We start from the raw sequence: 18,379 nt of genomic DNA on the forward strand, positions 1-18,379 counted from the left end.
CCTCCAGTGGCGAGGTACGGTGGCAGCTGGTGGTGCCTCGGTCGCTCCGCGGGGCGGTGCTCCGAGCGGTGCACGGCCAGCCGGGCGTGGGGCACTTCGGCGGTAAAAAAACCCTGCAGCGTCTCCGAGGCCATTTTTATTGGGGTCTTTGCCACCGGGACGTGGAGCGGTACTGCCGAACGTGTGCGGTGTGCGTGGCGCAGAAGGGTCCCCCCGAGCGCTCCCGGGCCCCCCTCCAACAACACCAGGTGGGGGCTCCTATGGAGCGGGTGGGGGTGGACGTTTTGGGCCCGTTTCCGCGCACTGAGGCCGGGAACCGCTACGTCTTGGTGGCCATGGATTATTTTACGAAGTGGCCGGAGGCCTACGCCCTCCCGGACCAGAGTGCCCCCACGGTGGCCGATGCACTGCTGGAGGGGATGTTTGCCAGGCTGGGGGTGCCGGAGGAGTTACACAGTGACCAGGGGCGTAACTTCGAGTCCCAGGTCTTCGCCAGAGTGTGCCAGCGCCTGGGGATAACTAAGACGCGGACCACACCGCTGCATCCCCAGAGCGACGGGTTGGTGGAGCGGTTTAATCGGACGCTCGCCACCCAGCTGGCCACTCTGGTGTCCCGGCACCAACGGTACTGGGACCGCCACCTCCCCCTTGCGCTCTGGGCGTACAGGACCGCGGTCCAGGAATCCACCGGGTGCACCCCGGCCTCGCTCATGCTGGGCCGGGAAATGCGAACACCGGTGGACCTGGTCTTCGGCCCGCCGCCCGGAGACGGGTCGGCACCGCCGGCTGGACCGGACTACGAGTGGGACCTGCGGCAGCGGATGCAGCGGGTGCACAGCTTTGCACGGACCCACCTGACACAGGCGGGGGTCCGGCAGAAGCGGTACTACGACCTGCGCTGCAGGGGGCTTGCCTTCCAGCCCGGGGACTCGGTTTGGGTGTACAACCCGCGCCGCCACAAAGGCCTCAGCCCTAAGCTGGCGCCGTCGTGGTAGGGGCCCGCTGAGGTACTCGGGGTGGTGGGCGAGGTCTGCTACCGTGTCCGGTTGCGAACAGGGGGGAGAGTGGTGGTCCTGCACCGAGACCGCCTGGCCCCCTACCGGGCCCGGGAGGAGGAGCCGTGTGGGGAGGCTCTAGAGGAGCAGCCGGGGCTGGAGCCGGCCGATAGTGGGGCGTCCGTGGGTCGCCAGCCGTCACCGCGGCGCAGCGGCCGCTCACGCAGGGTTCCGCAGCAGTTGGCCGAATACGAGTACAGCCTGAGGGGGGTGTTCGACGTCGGCGAGACGCCAGACGCTTCAGGTGGGGGCAGTGTAACGCCCTCGCCTGGTGGTGAGGAGGAAGCGCCCCTAGGCGCTCGTAGTACCGCCGGGCATACTGGGAGTGGTAGCCGGGGAGAGTACGAGGGTCAGCACGATGACCAGCGGCTGACCCTACCTGTGTAAATAATGTCCTAGTAATTCTAGTGCCCTGTGTAGTCCTGTAAAAGTGTAGTGTGTGTTTAGGTAATTACCACCCTAAATATGTGTACGTGTTCCGTCAGTCTCCTCATGTGTGTGTAGATCCTGTGTTTGGTTTTGTGTGGTTTAAAACGAATAAAGCTAATGCTTGTTTGTTAATTGCGTCTCCACTCGTCCTTGTTCTGAAAAGAACCTACAATAAGTTTAATCTTGAAGTATTCGAAATGAACTTTCTTATGTTGCAGAGGGACATGAGTTTAATTAAGAAAAATCAGTTTCATTGTCATTTTACTTTGATTATTTGTCCCACACGGAGAAATGACATAAGGGCTGTGTAAATTATAACTGTCACGTAAGTCCGAAAGGACGAACCGTGGAATGGCAGGAGAGCGATAAAGACCCTATGCGTAGCGGCGAGACGGGGGTTAGCCTGGGCTCAGCTGTTCAGGAGAAGCCGTATAGAAACCTATGCCCTCAGGCCAAGGACAGGAGTAACCTAGTGCTAGGCGGGTCTCAGGGCAACTGAACAACAATGCTGAGCGAGTAGCAGAGCAGAAGCATGAAATAAATAGGCTACACAACAAAACACACCAGAAAGACATGAATAATCACAGGGAACTAGGAACAGAAGGAACGTAGAGCGCCCTCTAGGTGTAATGAGCGTGACAATACAATACGTATTGTTTATTTACGTATTTGCCATGGTGTTCCTGTGACATATCATTTTACAAGGGAGCTGCATGCCAGGCTCCCGAGACTGCCTAATCTATACTATGGCAGATAACCCTTGTATCTCAAAGTATTACTCTGAACTGGAAAACTCCAGTTACCTTTCACACATGGGGGTTGTTACAGCAGAACAAATCCATCCATTCCCTACAGATGATGATAGAGTATAAAACTCAGTGGAAAGTGGTATCTTCTTTAGCACAGACCCATCCTGAATCACTGCTCATGATAAGAATTTTAAGGTATGTACTGACAGCAGCAATCAGAGGTGATACTCTTAAATTAGACTAAATATTCAATCAGGTTGTATAGTAATGTAAAGTCTATAATTATTATTTGTTGTATTTCACTTTTAAAACTTTACTTTTTCCTAACCAGTGCTTAACCCTTTAAAATAACTTGTAAATGCTTAATTATGTTTGAAATAAAGTAGAATAATGGTATTTACAGGATATGTTCTGTTTTTATATGTACTATATTTTTACACACTTCTTGTTGTAAGAGCCTACTGGAGGAGTATAATAAATACCTGGAGTTTTAAATGTCTGTTCAACACAACTCAAGGTCATCTCCAGGGAAATTATCTCACTAATAATTAGTTATAACGTTTCAACATTGTTTCCTTTTCCCATGTTAACAGCGCTACTCATTTAGACAGTGAATTCTCTTAATGAGCACAGATATAGGACATAAACTAAGAAGGTATTCAGTTTTTATGTCACAGTGCAAGAAGATATTTTTTTCTTATAAAAAAAAAGGGGCGGTGTGGTGGCTCTGTGGCTCAGGATCTGCGCCTGTGGCTGGAAGGTTGCTGGTTTGTATCCCACGGCTGGCAGAGGAATCTTTTCGGACTTTTTGTTAATTAGAAAGTGGTACAGTAGCAGCTGTGAAAAAGACATTTCTAAAATAATTCAGAGACACGGTGGTATGCACATGGATAAAATATGTAAACATGTCAATGTTGGAAATACAGAACTACAGCAGGTACAGTACTTTCTCTATAAAAGGTTTTCAGAAAATATTGAAACCCAATGAAAAAAATAAAATATTTTACAGTTTTAGAAAGTTTTAAACTAATATGTTTACTATGATTGTTAATATAACTTCTAATGTTGAAATGCTAAAAAGCAGTATATTCAGAAAACTTTCACAATTGGTTTTCTAGGTGACTTCAGAAAACCAAGAAGATACTTACTATGCAGAATTCAACCCCTGTGACAGTATTCCTTTTTAATTCTTATGTAGCTAAAGGCAACATTAAGTATTTGTATTTCACGGTCACCCTACTGATATATCTTTTGATTGTCTTTGTTAACACAGTTCTTATATCAACAATTGTTAGAGAAAGAAAACTCCATGAACCCATGTACATATTTATTTGTAACTTGTCCCTGAATGGGGTATATGGTAGCACAGCATTTTATCCCAATATCTTAGCTAACCTTTTGTCAGAAACCCCCTCCATATCTAGAACTGGCTGCTTGACTCAGATATTTTTTATATTCACGTATGGATCATTTGAATATTCAGTTTTGGCCCTGATGGGCTATGATCGATATGATGTACTATGATCGATATGATGTACACTGATGTACAGCAGCATTATGACCCCATGTAAAATGATTCAGCTTTTAGTGTTTGTATATACATACCCCATTTGTATTAATTTGATACATCTAATTCTAACAATTCGGTTGCCTCTCTGTGGGTTTATATTAGAAAAAGTGTACTGTGATAACTGGTCAGTTGTCAGGCTGTCATGCTCAGATGTGTCTGTAAACAGTGCCTTTGGTTACGTCGTCACAGTTACTGTTATGTGTCTTCCGGTAACTGTCATCATCTACTCTTATGTCAGAATCCTGGCAGTGTGTCTGAGATCTACAAAGGAAGCTCGTGCTAAAGCTCTACAGACCTGCACCCCTCATTTACTGAGCTTCACAAACTACAGCATTGCTGCATTTTTTGAAATTCTTCAACATCGTTTTGACCTCAGTAATATGCCCCATGTGGTTCGTACTATGATGTCAATAGATCCTCTTCTGGTGCCTCCACTTTTAAATCCTATCATCTACGGAGCTAAATTGCAGGAGATAAGATGAAGGACCATGAAAATGTTCTTTAGAAGAAATACAAGTTCTGTTGGAGTACCTGCAGGTGTAAAGCAGTAAACCATGTGTCTTTCAAGTATGAAGTAAAAACACTTTCAGCAGAAACTTCAGTGAAAAATACTGTTCTGTAATTCACCAGTTTCTCATATTACAATGAAGACACCTTAGTTCTTCAGACCTCAGTATGTTGTTGTACAATGAGTTATGGAAACCTCTTCTTATCTCTTATGTAATTGACTGTTCTCTTTTGCTGGAACTAAATAATTCAGTACTATCAGTGTATTGTTTTGTTTCTCTTTGGATTTTCACAGTTAATCTATTCAGTAAGTTGAATGGCTTCTGTGCTATTTTTTGTTTAAATCCATTATTTTTTTCGAACAGAATATCTTTGAAAAGCTGTCCTCCATTCTTTAGTCTAGCCTATGTATCCTTACCAGTTCTAATTCTCATAAATCTTCTTTCCTGTTCTTATCTTCCTTCCACTGACATCTGACAAGATGTGTCTGATTCCGACATGACATGTGACCTTAAGACAACAGAAATCAGTTCATTCATGCTAATGAATAAGGCCTACCCTTGTGTAGCATTTTTTTCTTTAATGAAAATGCAGTTTTCTGGGGTGGTCTTCTTTAATATGCATATTATAATACTTGAAGAGTTTTGCTTCTTAAAAATAATAACCCCTTACATTTATATAGCGATTTTCTGGACACTCCTCTCAAAGCATGTTATATGTAATGGGGACTCTTCTCCACCAGCAATGTGCAGCCCCACCTGGATGATGTGACAGCAGCCATAGTGTGCACATTACACTCAGCACACACCAGCTATCAGTGGGGAGGAGAACAGAGCGATGAAGCCAATTTATAGATGGGAATTATTAGGAGGCCATGATCAGCAAAGGCAAATGGGAGATTTGGCTAGGATGCTGGGATAACACCCAGGAATTTTTAGTCTCATCTCATCTAAACTATGCTTTTTTAAAGTATAGTGTCCCAGTCAAACCACACAGACCACAGTAGCAACCTTATTTTTTCCCAGGTCTCCCATCCAGGTATTGACCAGGCTCACACCTGCTTTGCTCCAGTGGGTTGCCAGTTGTGAGTTGCAGGGTGATATGGCTGCTGGCTTCTTCTTGTGCAGTTCATCAGTAAAATGTTTGAGTAGAAATAAATAGAGTATGTTTCCACTTCTCAATTATGTATCTGACTCAGGTAATATATTTTGCATCAGTTGTTAAAAGTGTTATTTTTACACATATGTAGCTTCACAGAATGTACAAATGTCACAATCATATATAGTGTTTTATTTGCAGTTTTTGGGGTGTCCATCATAAACCTGGAAGAGGCTTTCATTTAGTGCAGCTCATCAGTAAATTGACTGGAAGCACATACTGTAGAGTATCTGTTCACTTCTCAATTAAGTATGGGACACAGATGAACTAGATGACATAGTTTTCACAGGCTTTCTTTCCTTTTCTCATCACCCTGCCCTTCACTACACAAATCAGTTACATACAACATACATATCAATAAACAATACCTATCATGTGCAGTAGTATATCCACAATGTATACTGTTGTATTTTAATGAAAAAAACAGGCTTTTTTAATGTGGATATTAAAAAAAGGAAGGGTGTTCATCAGTCCAGTGACCGAGTAGAAGCACATACTGTACAATATTTTTTACTTTTCAATGGGATGTAGTATAGGTATATGTTTTGCTTTATTTCACTGTTATAGAGTACAATAGGATTATTTGTTCTATAACACAACCTCCTTAACCTCTACATTTCCTGATCCAATAGTTCCTGAATTTAGGGAAAAACATAAATTGATCATTTATTTAATAGAAAGTTTAATTTTCCATTGCACTGAAAACATATTCCATATGATTAAATAATGATAATAAATTACATACATTATAAGCTACAATTGATCAAAATTACTGATGTTATAATTGCTTGCGGAGAGATACACAATGACCCAGAAGTGTTTCAAAAATAAAACATTAATAAAAGCGCTGAAAGACAATTCACATAAAATGACTGAGAAACACACCAAAAAAAAAAACAAAAAAAAAACATTGGTTGTAAATATTGCAGTGTTGTAGTAAAAGTGTGGTTTATGTGCCTTAAAAAGAACTCCTGGAGCTAGTTGAATATTTGCAAGACTGCGTAAAACCCGAAATGGCTAGTCTTTAGGATTCTCTTCAACTCATCTGTTTTCTACATTTATGTTCTATATTTCTAAGCTGTTTACTTAAAACAAATAACAAAACTTTTAGGGGAAAGGAATCGACACATTGTTCAATATATAATGGAGCTCCGAGGGTTCGCTCCACCAATTAAAAACATTGTCCCAAAACAATTTCACATTTTCCGGATAGGAACAGGCCTTAATAGGAATACTGTATAGTGGTTTTGTCCAGGGGCACAATTCCAGGTATCACTTCTCAAAGTACCCTCCCTTGTCATTAATTTGCTATTATTCATTGCACTAGAATTCCAAGGGATTTTCTCAATTATTTCATGAGGACTCACTAGCGCATTATACAATTTTAACCTAATATCGTTTGACTGAAATCCTGTGCTATTAAATATGACTGCATATACTGTCAGATACTGTACGTACTGTAAATATGCCTACGGAAGCACATTATTGCCAACAAGGAAAAGAAAAACCCTCGCCCTTATCTCATAATTACCAGATAAGGAATTATTATAATAATTCTCGCGTACTTTATGTGATCATGGGATAGCACAATTGTCATATAATACCTATATCAAGTAGCAAGCAACATGTGTAGGCTGCAAAGGAACAAGTTAAAGGTTTATTCCATGCTGAAAAGAACAAAAAAAAGAAAAAAAGAAACACAAGACCTCACAGCCAAAACATTTAATGTTAATTATAATTTTAAAACATTTAAATAAACATGTTTATTTTCTTCTCTTTTCAGCATGGAATAAACCTTTAACTTATTCCTTTAATACCTACTGTATATCAATACGTGCGGACTTACAGTTTTAAGCAGTGGAAGTGATTGCACGTATAACTGTTCATAACCGAACCATCATTGTTTTGATCTCTGAATCCCACAAACTGGTCCTCATGCTTGTAATGATTCTTTTCATATTTGCTAAAAAGTGCAAGATTTCATTAAGACTAAACCCCAGTCGGAAGTAAATCTGTACAAATTCTGCAGCGCTGGACATTGACACAATCATTATACCAAAAGTGCCAGCCAAGTTCGCGGTAGCTTCTACATGCATTCAGTGCACAATATAACAGGTTGTACATACTGTACACTGATGTAAGCATTGCTACTGTATCTCGTATCTTTTTTTTGTTCTTGGTGGCAGCAATGCTTTTCCGTATATGCCAGCTGTTTGCCCAAATAAAGAATTTTAGCTAAATCATTTTAAATTTAATTTTCTGTTTCTACAGTGTTTGCTACACCATTCTTTCCAAAGGATGTCAAAGCGATTTCGACATAGGAGGGGACCTATCCACTTCTCCACAACTGAAGTGCAGCATACACCTGGGCAACACAGCAGCCATTATACACCAGCAGTCCCACTCCAAAGCAAATCAGGGGGAGAAATAAGAAATTGCTACAATAATCAAATTTAAGAAGACCAGACTATGCAAATCCATGGTATCATTATGAGGAATGAATCTGGAATTCAGTATAGTGTTTCCCCTAAAGGACAGAATCTCTTACAATATCTTTTACTGCATACAATATACAATATCAATGTTATATTAAGAACATGTCACTGAGTATCTTTCATTATTACTGTATATATTCTAATATGTCAAAAATCTTAATGTTAAATTATTTAAAATCAGCTTTATATTTTGCAGAGGTACATGTGTGGTACTGTATGTTATGGAAGATCTGTGTTTCAGTGTCATTGGATCTTCAACAATTGTCTCATTGAGAGAAATGACATAAGGGCTTTGTATATTAAAATACAGCATGTATTTTTTATTTACTATGCCATGGTGTTCCTGTGACATATCATTTTACAAGGCTGTTGTATGCCAAGCCCCTGAGACTCCCAATGTACCCTAGAGCAGATTTTTCTTTGTTTCAAACTACAGTTATCATATTCACACACGGGAGTTGTTAGAGAGAAAAAGTCCATCCATTCCCTACAGAGGAGGATAGAGTATAAAACTCAGTAGAAAGTGGTATCTTCTTTAGCACGGACCCATCCTAAATCACTGCTCATGGTAAGAAGGTATGTATGATTGCAGCAATCAACATTGATACTATTGAAAAATAAGATTATATATTAAATAGGACAATATAGTAATGTAAAGTCTAGAATTGTTTTTAGTATATCATTATTAAAAAAATCAGATTAAGCTCAGTGTTTCCAAACAAGTCCTTAATTCTTTAACATAACAGTTAAATGCTTATTTTTGTTAGAAACAAAGAAGAATTTGTGACACTATACAGTAACTAATTACAGTATATGTTTTGTGTAGTTTTAAATACTCCATGCTGTAATGTACTAGGAGAATAATAAACACCAGGTGTTTTAATTCTCTGTTCAATTCAGCTTTGGGTCATCATTGGGTAAATTCTTTCACCAACAATGGTTAGTAATGAAAGTTTTTTTTTCTTCCATGTTAACAGTTCTTCTCATTTAGACAGGAAATTCTCCTAATGAAGACAGAGCAAAACAAACTAAGAATGTATTGATTTTTTATCACAGTACTAGGAAATGTTAAAATATACAGTACCGAATACAGCTTTTAATTAAAATACATTCAAATCACATTATTTTTTGCTAATTTGAAAGTGATACAGTAGTAGCAGTGAAAATGACACAGAACGATGTTGGTATTGAAGCACAGTAACACAGGATGGGACCTTGAGCTCAATTCCAGATCTGATGTGCTGTCTGTGTTGAGTTGTATGTCCTTCATGTGTTTGCATGTGTTTCCACCTGGTGCTCCAGTTTCCTCCCACTGTGCAAAAGTACACAGGTAGGATATTTGGCTTCCGGGAAAAATGGCCCTTCATCTGATTGTGAAAATGGATGGATGGAGGTATTGAAATACTATGAATACAACAGTTTTAGGGAGAACTGTGATTGAACAGAGATGATAGTATGTTAACAGTACTTTTGAAGATAACATCCAAAGTTAAAATGCTGTTAAACAATATATTCATAGATATTTCACAATTTGTTTCTTAGGTGCTTTCAGAACACTGAGAAGACACTTACTATGCAAAATATAACCCCTGTGACAGTATTCCTTTTCACCGCTTATGAAGCTAAAGGAAACATTAAGTATTTGTATTTCACAGTTACCCTATTGACTTATTTTTTTATTGTCTTTGTTAATACGGTTCTTATAACAACAATTATTAGAGAAAGAAAGCTTCACAAACCCATGTACATATTTATTTGTAACTTGTCCCTGAATGGGCTGTATGGCAGCACAGCATTTTATCCCAACATCTTGGCTAACCTCTTGTCAGAAACACCCTCCATATCTAGAGCTGGGTGCATGATTCAAATATTTTGCACACATACATATGGATCATTTGAGTATTCAATTTTGGCCCTGATGGGCTATGATCGATATGTGTCCATATGTCATCCATTGATGTATAACAGCATTATGACCCCATTAAAAGTGACTCAGCTTTTAGTGTCTGTATATATGTACCCAGCTTGTATTATGTTGATACATGTTGTTCTAACGGTTCAGTTGCCTCTCTGTGGGTTTATAATAGACAAAGTCTACTGTGATAACTGGTCAGTTGTCAGGCTGGCATGTTCAAATGTGTCTGTTAACAGTGCCTTTGGACTCTTTGTCACAGTTATTGTTATGTGTCTTCCATTCGCCGTGATCATCTACTCATATGTCAGAATCCTGGCAGTGTGTCTGAAATTTTCAAAGGAAGCTCGTGCTAAAGCTCTACAGACCTGCACCCCTCATTTACTGAGCTTCACAAACTACAGCTTAGCCTCGTTTTTTGAAATTCTTCAACATCGTTTTGACCTCGGTAATATGCCCCATTTGGTTCGCGCTATGATGTCAATAAACCCTTTTCTGCTGCCTCCTCTTTTAAATCCTATCATTTATGGAGTTAAATTGCAGGAGATAAGAATAAGGACCATGAAAATCTTCTGTGGAAGAAAAACAAATTCTATTGGAGGATCTGAGGGCAAGAAGCAGAAAAACATTTTTCTTTCAAGCATGATGTAAAAACGCTTCATAAGAAATTTCAGAAAAAAATCCATAACTGTCCAGTTGGTGCAGTTGAAACCTTGGTTCTTTAGATTTCTTATAATATCTTACACTGAATTTGGGAAATCTATTCTGGCACATTTTTGTAATTCATTGTATCCTTTTTCTGGAACTAAATATGTTTTTCTATTCATATTTTCACAATTAATGTATTCATTTATTTAGCTCAAATGCTTCTAGACTTTTATAAATCAGTTCTTGTTTTAAACACAATATCTTTGAAATTCTGTCCTCCATTCTCTAATCTAGTTTAGTATTATTATTAGTATTATTTTCCATTCTAGTTTTCATAAACTGTCCTTCTTGTTTTTTTTTCCTGCCCCTGACATCTGTCAAGATGCGTTAGAGTTCTTGCCTACAAGTGACTTCAAGACTACAGAAGTCAACATACAAATCAATAAATGATCCCTATTATGTTTTTTATGCCCACTGTGTTGTGTGTTTATTTAATGAAATTTGCAGTTTTTTTTTGGGGGGGGGGCAGGATTTTTTAATATGCATATCATAACAACTGAAGGGTCTTTCTTTCTGTATGTCACTTCTCAACTACTGTAAGTATCTGACATTGATGATATATTTTGGGTCAGGAGTAAAAAGAGGAATTTTTACACATATTAAGCTTCAGGAGATTTACAAATGTCACAATCATGGTTTACAGTATATAGTGCATGTTTTGGTTTCTTTCACTATTTAGTGAATTATTTGTTCTAAAAGAGCAAACAAGATTACATTTAAATCGTGAAGGTACTTCACAACTTTAAGGAACTTATGAAACATAATAATTTACAGTCTTGCACACAAATTAAAAAAACATGATAAACAATTTATTGATGTAACCAAACCATGCATAACAAGCAACAGATTTAATAGAATATATATCTATGATACTATCTGCTGTGAACATGGAATGATTAATTATTCACTTAGGGATTACAAAGATTCAGAGTTAATAACTTCAGAGTTAAAAATATGCTTTCACTATTATGCGTTACAGTCTAACTTGTAGGTTTTATCAGTCTGATATAACCAAATCACATTTATATTCTTATACACATATAATTATGCATTTACTATCGTGAACTAAACATCAAAAATACATTTGTAATAATAGTTCTCTTGAGAATGATGTGATTAACGAAATAATACTCACCTCCTAGATGAGTTTAAAATTTGAGTTTGTAAAAAGCTGGGTGGGTTTGTCAGGGCAGACACAGGAGAGAAAGAACTTTTTCTTGTGCTGGGCTCAGGTGGCTCTGCCACAGTAGCTTCTTGCTGACTTTGGTCTTTAAAAACAGTCTGTACAGTTTATCTTCTTGAGGCCTGACAAGTTAGACAAAGGGGGGACTCATTTTTTTCCAGCTATAGCTTTTGTTCAAAATACTTACAGTAGATATTCTGGATGTCCAATTGTCTAATTTCATTGATTGGGTGAAAATATCAGTGGGTTTGTGAACACAAGATTTCTTTTGTTTCAGGAAGATTATCTTCAACAGAATTCTGTACTTTACTAACACTCTCTCAGACTGAGGTCTTGGAGAAACCTCCGGACTTGGACTTCTTGCTGTCAGAGGTTTGAAAAAGTCCGTTTGTCAGTTCAGAGAGAGATTTCAAGTCGGTGGTTAACTGTCAAAGATGTACTGGGTTACAGGTTATATGGGGAAACATCACTAGCTGAGGGACCATCAGGTTTGGTTCTGATACCCGACCTACAGATCACCTATTGGTGGATCTCACTTTGGGTAAATGATCATGCCCTGTGGCTTTGAGATCAGGACCTAAGATCAGGTCCAGATGTTCCTATGGCTCTCTGATGGACACCGAAGCACCAGCAATGACATCCATCAAGGGAGTTTAGATTGTCACTGTCATTGGGAAGACCATTATTCAAAAGACAAACTCACCTCCCTTACTTTACCAAATGCAAAGAACACTATGTCATCTTGTGGCTGAGATCAGGCCTCTTTAACTATATGCCTGTGCATTTAGAGAAAGGCACCACACTGCTTGGTCCAGGCACAGAAGGATTATTAGAAATCTTTATTAACACTTAATTCTAAGTGAAATAATAGACCTTGTGACTATAATATGTGCAGAAACATTCTTTTACATCTTCCTCAACAACTCCTTTTCAGTTTTTACTATGTCTTCTCTTCATTGTGATCATTATCTCTTGCAATTCTTGCAATGTGACTGAAAGCTTCAAAGAAGTTTTGAGCTGAAGCTTTATAAACCTATGCCCCTCATTTATAGTACCTAGTTTCACAAACTATTACATTGCAGCGTTTGTTGAAGTGCATCACATTTGTTTCAATGTCATTGTTGTTTAATCATTTGTCTAACACAGAAAAATGACACAGAAGCTGTGTATAATTCAACATACCGTACACAAGTTTAGCTATACTTTATTATCTGTACCATGGTGTTTGTATCCCAAATAATTTTACAAGGCTGAAAAAGAGAGCCTAAGCTACTGTATACTTGAGCTTGTAACCCTTGTATCTCAAAGTGTTACTGGAGACTAAAAAACTCCAGTTACCTCTCACACATGGGAGTTGTTACAGCAGAACAAACCCATCCAGTCCCTACAGATGAAGATAGAGTATAAAAGGTGGTATTGTCTTTAGCACAGACCCATCCTATTGTAAGTTAATGTTCATGACAAGGATTTTCAGGTATGTACTGTATGACAGCAGCAATCTTGGTGAATTAGATTAGATTAAATCTGTTAACATACTGTACTGTAGGAAGTAAAGTCTAAAATTGTTATCAGTATGTCATTTAAAAAAAGTTTAGGATTAAATGTACTGTTTCCTAACCAATCCTTTACTCTTGTAAAGACTTGTAAAGGCTGAATTGTGTTTGAACTAAAGTGTAATAAGGAACACTGCAGGTATTTACAGGATATGTTCTGTGTACTTTTTACATTGTTTGCATTGTAATGGTCTAGGCGAACAATAAACACGCGGAGTTTTAAATCTCTGTTCAGCTCCAGGTTGTCACTGGGGAAATTCTCTCACCAATAATTAGTTAAACTTTATTTAACGTTGTGTTTATTGTTCCCATGTTAACAGTTCTTCTCCTTTAGACAGGGAATTCTCCTAATGAGGACAGAGCAGGACGTAAACTAAGAAGGTATTCAGTTTTTATGTCTCAGTGCAAGGAGATATTAAAATATACTGTACGGTATGTGAATTTGAAGTATGTCAGCTTTAAATGTCCTATTAAAACACATTACAATGACATGACTTTTTGTCAATCAGACATTCTCTATAAAAAGTTTTTGTTTTAAAAAAAGTACGTATGTGAAGTGAAGAAAACACTTTAATAGGTTGACATAAAAAATTTTACAGTGAAAGGAGTAGAATGTTTTATTATAGTACATTTACTATAATTTTAATTAAAACTTCTAATGGTATAAAAACAAAAAAACAGTATATTCAGAAAACTTTCACAATTGGTTTCCTAGGTGACTTCAGAAAACCAAGAAGATACTTACTATGCAGAATTCAACCCCTGTGACAGTATTCCTTTTTAATTCCTATGTAGCTAAAGGCAACATTAAGTATTTATACTTCATGGTCACTCTACTGATATATCTTTTGATTGTCTTTGTAAATACAGTTCTTATAACAACAATTGCTAGAGAAAGAAAACTCCATGAACCCATGTACATATTTATTTGTAACTTATCCCTGAATGGGGTATATGGTAGTACAGCATTTTATCCCAATATCTTAGCCAACCTCTTGTCAGAAACCCCCTCCATATCTAGAACTGGCTGCTTGACTCAGATATTTTTTATATTCACATATGGATCATTTGAATATTCAGTTTTGGCCCTGATGGGCTATGATCGATATGTATCCATATGTCATCCACTGATGTACAGCAGCATTATGACCCCATGTAAAATGATTCAGCTTTTAGTGTTTGTATATACATACCCCATTTGTATTAATTTGATACATCTAATTCTAACAATTCGGTTGCCTCTCTGTGGGTTTATATTAGAAAAAGTGTACTGTGATAACTGGTCAGTTGTCAGGCTGTCATGCTCAGATGTGTCTGTAAACAGTTCCTTTGGTTACGTCGTCACAGTTACTGTTATGTGTCTTCCATTCGCTGTCATCATCTGCTCCTATATCAGAATCCTGGCAGTGTGTTTAAAATCTACAAAGGAAGCTCGTGCTAAAGCTCTACAGACCTGCACCCCTCATTTACTGAGCTTCACAAACTACAGCATCGCCACATTTTTTGAAATTCTTCAACATCGTTTTGACCTCAGTAATATGCCCCATGTGGTTCGTACTATGATGTCAATAAATTTTGTTCTGTTGCCTCCTCTTTTAAATCCAATCGTCTATGGAGTTAAATTGCAGGAGATAAGACGAAGGACCATGAAAATGTTCTTTGGAAAACACATAAATTCTGTTGGAGCATCTGTGGGCAAGAAGCAGAAAACCACTTTAGTACAGAAAAATGTAACCATAACTCTCTAGGTCATATTAGTTATTAGTTATTCATTTCTTAGTTATTCAGACTTCATATGTTGTCTTACTTTGAGCTGGGGAAATCTGTTCTGACCCTTTCTCTTAATGTACTGTCCTCTTTTGCTGAAATTAAATATGACAACACTTTATATATTTCATTGTATATATTTTTCTTTCTCTTTTTATTTTCACAATTACAGTAGTTCATCTAGTTAAACAGTTTCTTGAGATTTTTTATCTGTTCTTTGTTTCAAACAGAATATCTTTGAAATGCCTTGTCTTGTCTATATCTATGTTTTTCTATTCTAGTTTTAATAAACTTTTTTTTCTCATTCTTATCTTCCTGACCCTCATATCTATCAGGATGTGGCCTTGCCTACATGTTACTGTACTTCAAGACTACAGAAATCAGTTTTGTATAACATACAAATCAATAAATAATCCATATCATGTAGTTGTGCTCAATACTGTATGTAATGTTTTTTTTTAGTGAAATTTGCCATTTTTGGTGGGGTGGGCTTTTAAATATGCATATCATAACAAAGGAAGAGTCTTTTTTCTTCTGAAATTCATTAGTAAAATGACTAAGAGAAGCACATTTAGTATATGTTCACTTCTCAATTAAGTATCTGACGTGCATGATATACTGTGGGTCAGTTTTCAACTGTGGGGTTTTTACACATATGTAGATTAAGGGATTTACAATCATGTAAATGACACAATCATGGGATATGACATAAGTACATGTGTTGGTTTCTTTCACTATAACAGAGTGCAAGATAATCATATGTCATATAAGAGCAAACAAGCTTACCAGACCATAGACCACAAACTACCTCATATACAAAACTACAGAGTCACAAAAATAAAAATATTAAAATGCAGATCAGTCTAAGGTTCAGGCTAGGGAAAATAATTTAGTTAACACTTTTCTGAGGCTTTGATCTGTAAGATATTATTTCATGAGAAAGGTTATTTTTAAATTATTTAGGAACCGTAACTGTAAAATGAATTAATTAAATACATATAAAAACCAGGTTGTGGCACCAGCTTGCTATGTAAGCAATTGACTGTGTAAAGATTAATGATAATCTCTCTCCTAATTTCATTCAACACTCAGTGTTACACATTATATATGTATTTTTATTCTCCACTTAATATGCAAATATGGACTGACCAGGCAACAAGCTTAACAAGAGAGAAAAATATGTATCAATTGAAATAACACACAAATGCAACACTCAACAATCACAACAATAAGGTATATTGATATTTCCCAGTTTGTGAGTCCGTAGCCCTGATTTATACAGACATTTAAAAAAAACTTAATTCTACCCCTGTAATCTAAACACAAGAAACACCTTAAAAGGCAAATAGGGAACCTCTGTCTTATTAAATAAAAGAATCATAGCTGTGATTAAATCCCTGTCAGATGTTAACAAATTGGGAATCTAAGTCCTTACTGTTACGCCCAGGGAGCCAGAACACATAGCCCCCATAGCAACCAGCCGCGTACACATGAGAAGTCAAATACCTCCCAATGACAATAGAACACGATCGGGGAAGCCGTCTTGTCCCCACTTCTTGAAGGGCAATCACCTCATTGGCACCAGGTACAGTACGTAAGCCCTACCCTGTCCAGACTCTGTGTCGCGGAGCTTCCTACCGGTGTGTGGAAGTGCTCCTGGCATGAGCCAGCCTGCCAGTACTTCACGTCCTGTACTTGCCCTGAGCCCATCTGAAATCTTGATTCTGATTCAGAGCCAGAACTTGCTACATGTACCGTGGATGGTGTCACCTACCTAATATGCTTGGCTGTGCAGCTCCATGTTCTGTTCTGCAGGCCTGCACTGCACAGCTTCCCTGTTCTGCTCTGCGGGCCTGCGCTGCACAGCTCCCCTGTTCTGCTCTGCGAGCCTGCACTGCGCAGCTCCCCTGTTCTGTTCTGCGAGCCTGCACTGCGCAGCTCGTCTGTTCTGCTCTGCGGGCCTGCACTGAGCAGCTCCCCTGTTCTGCTCTGTGGGCCTGCACGGCGCAGCTCCCCTGTTCTGTTCTGCGGGTCTGCACTGCGCAGCTCCCCTGTTCTGCTCTGTGGGCCTACGCTCCACAGCACCCCTGTTCTGCTCTGCAGGTCTGCACTGCGCAACTCCCCTGTTCTGCTCTGAGGGCCTGCGCTGCACAGCACACCTGTTCTGCTCTGCGGGCCTGCGCTGCGCAGCTCATCTGTTCTGTTCTGCGGGTCTGCACTGCACAGCTCCCCTGTTCTGATCTGCGGGCCTGCACTGTGCAGCTCCCCTGTTCTGATCTGCAGGCCTGCACTGCGCAGCTCCCCTGTTCTGATCTGCAGGCTTGCATGGCGCAGCTCCCCTGTTCTGATCTGCTCAGCTGTGTTGTACCTACAGTATTCTGTCAGCCTTCTGTCTGCATAGCCAGGTCATCTGCTGTTATATCAGTCAGCCTGGCACACACTGTACCCAGCTCTCGCCTGTCTGCTTGCCTTCACCAGACCCAGCCTGTTTTTACAGACAGGATCACATCATAACACCTACTGTACTCTAAGCAATGCATCAGTAATAAAGGAATAAAGTAATAAATTGGAACTCCTTCAATTAAATAACAGGATGTACCTTAATAATGAGTCTCAGAGTCTGGACAGATTCTGTTTTCCAGTGTATTTTGAAGGAAACAAACTCTCTCACAGTGGTTTATTATAATGATAATGGTTACTTCCTGGGATGGCCTCGCCGTGATGAGCATTGTTCCACCTGGACCTCGTTGGGTAAAAGTGCACCTAACGAGCTTTCATGTGATTGGCAAGTTGCAATGACTCACTGCACAAGCTGTATTTCTGGTATAAACGTTGTGTTTCTTTTTTCCATAGTAAACATCATCCTTACTGAGAAGTTATAAGATTTTATATATTTATGTAAGCCCTTTGGGAGAAATTGTCACATTACCACACGTCACCTACAATTATTATGACCATCTTTGCACTTTCTATGGACCATTGAACCAGCTGATACGGGAAGCTCAAACTGTTACAGTGTATATAACAATATTAAAAGAAAACATGGGCAAAGGCATTTTGGGGTATTTCCAGAACAGAATGTGTTCCTTAGTGCTCATGACGTTTGCACCAACACACACGTTGGCTAAAACAAAGCTACAGTCTGCGTAACACGCATCAGTTCTCCGTGCTCAGTGTCGTATATCAGGTCTGTCAATCGCAAATGTTCATCTGTCAATAAAGTCTTCTAACTTTACCAGTCTTCCCATGTCTTGGATATTTTCTAATGGAGAATTTTATCTGTCAAGGAACCA

General features: G+C 39.1%; 2 protein-coding genes and 1 pseudogene across 2 annotated transcripts; all 3 read left to right on the plus strand.

The window, feature by feature from the left end:
- Positions 1-3,382: 3,382 nt before the first annotated feature.
- LOC148830151 (olfactory receptor 52E8-like) lies at positions 3,383-4,285 on the plus strand (annotated as a pseudogene).
- A 5,251-nt stretch (positions 4,286-9,536) lies between these two features.
- Positions 9,537-10,526, plus strand: LOC148830152 (olfactory receptor 52E8-like). The gene has a single exon (XM_088921761.1). The coding sequence runs from the start codon at positions 9,537-9,539 to the stop codon at positions 10,524-10,526; it is 990 nt and encodes a 329-aa protein (XP_088777887.1).
- Positions 10,527-14,065: 3,539 nt separating this feature from the next.
- LOC148830153 (olfactory receptor 52E8-like) lies at positions 14,066-15,067 on the plus strand. Its single transcript, XM_088920071.1, has one exon. It carries the CDS (start codon positions 14,066-14,068, stop codon positions 15,065-15,067), a length of 1,002 nt encoding a protein of 333 aa, XP_088776197.1.
- The last annotated feature ends 3,312 nt before the right edge of the window (positions 15,068-18,379 follow it).

This window comes from Atractosteus spatula, chromosome 7 (genome assembly GCF_055471065.1).
Source record: "Atractosteus spatula isolate fAtrSpa1 chromosome 7, fAtrSpa1.hap1, whole genome shotgun sequence".
NCBI classification, from domain to species: domain Eukaryota; kingdom Metazoa; phylum Chordata; class Actinopteri; order Semionotiformes; family Lepisosteidae; genus Atractosteus; species Atractosteus spatula.

What these genes read in the sequence shown, in the direction of transcription:
- LOC148830153 (XM_088920071.1), top strand. Translation starts at nt 14,066, where the DNA reads ATGCAGAATTCAACCCCTGTGACAGTATTCCTTTTTAATTCCTATGTA.
- LOC148830152 (XM_088921761.1), top strand. Translation starts at nt 9,537, where the DNA reads ATGCAAAATATAACCCCTGTGACAGTATTCCTTTTCACCGCTTATGAA.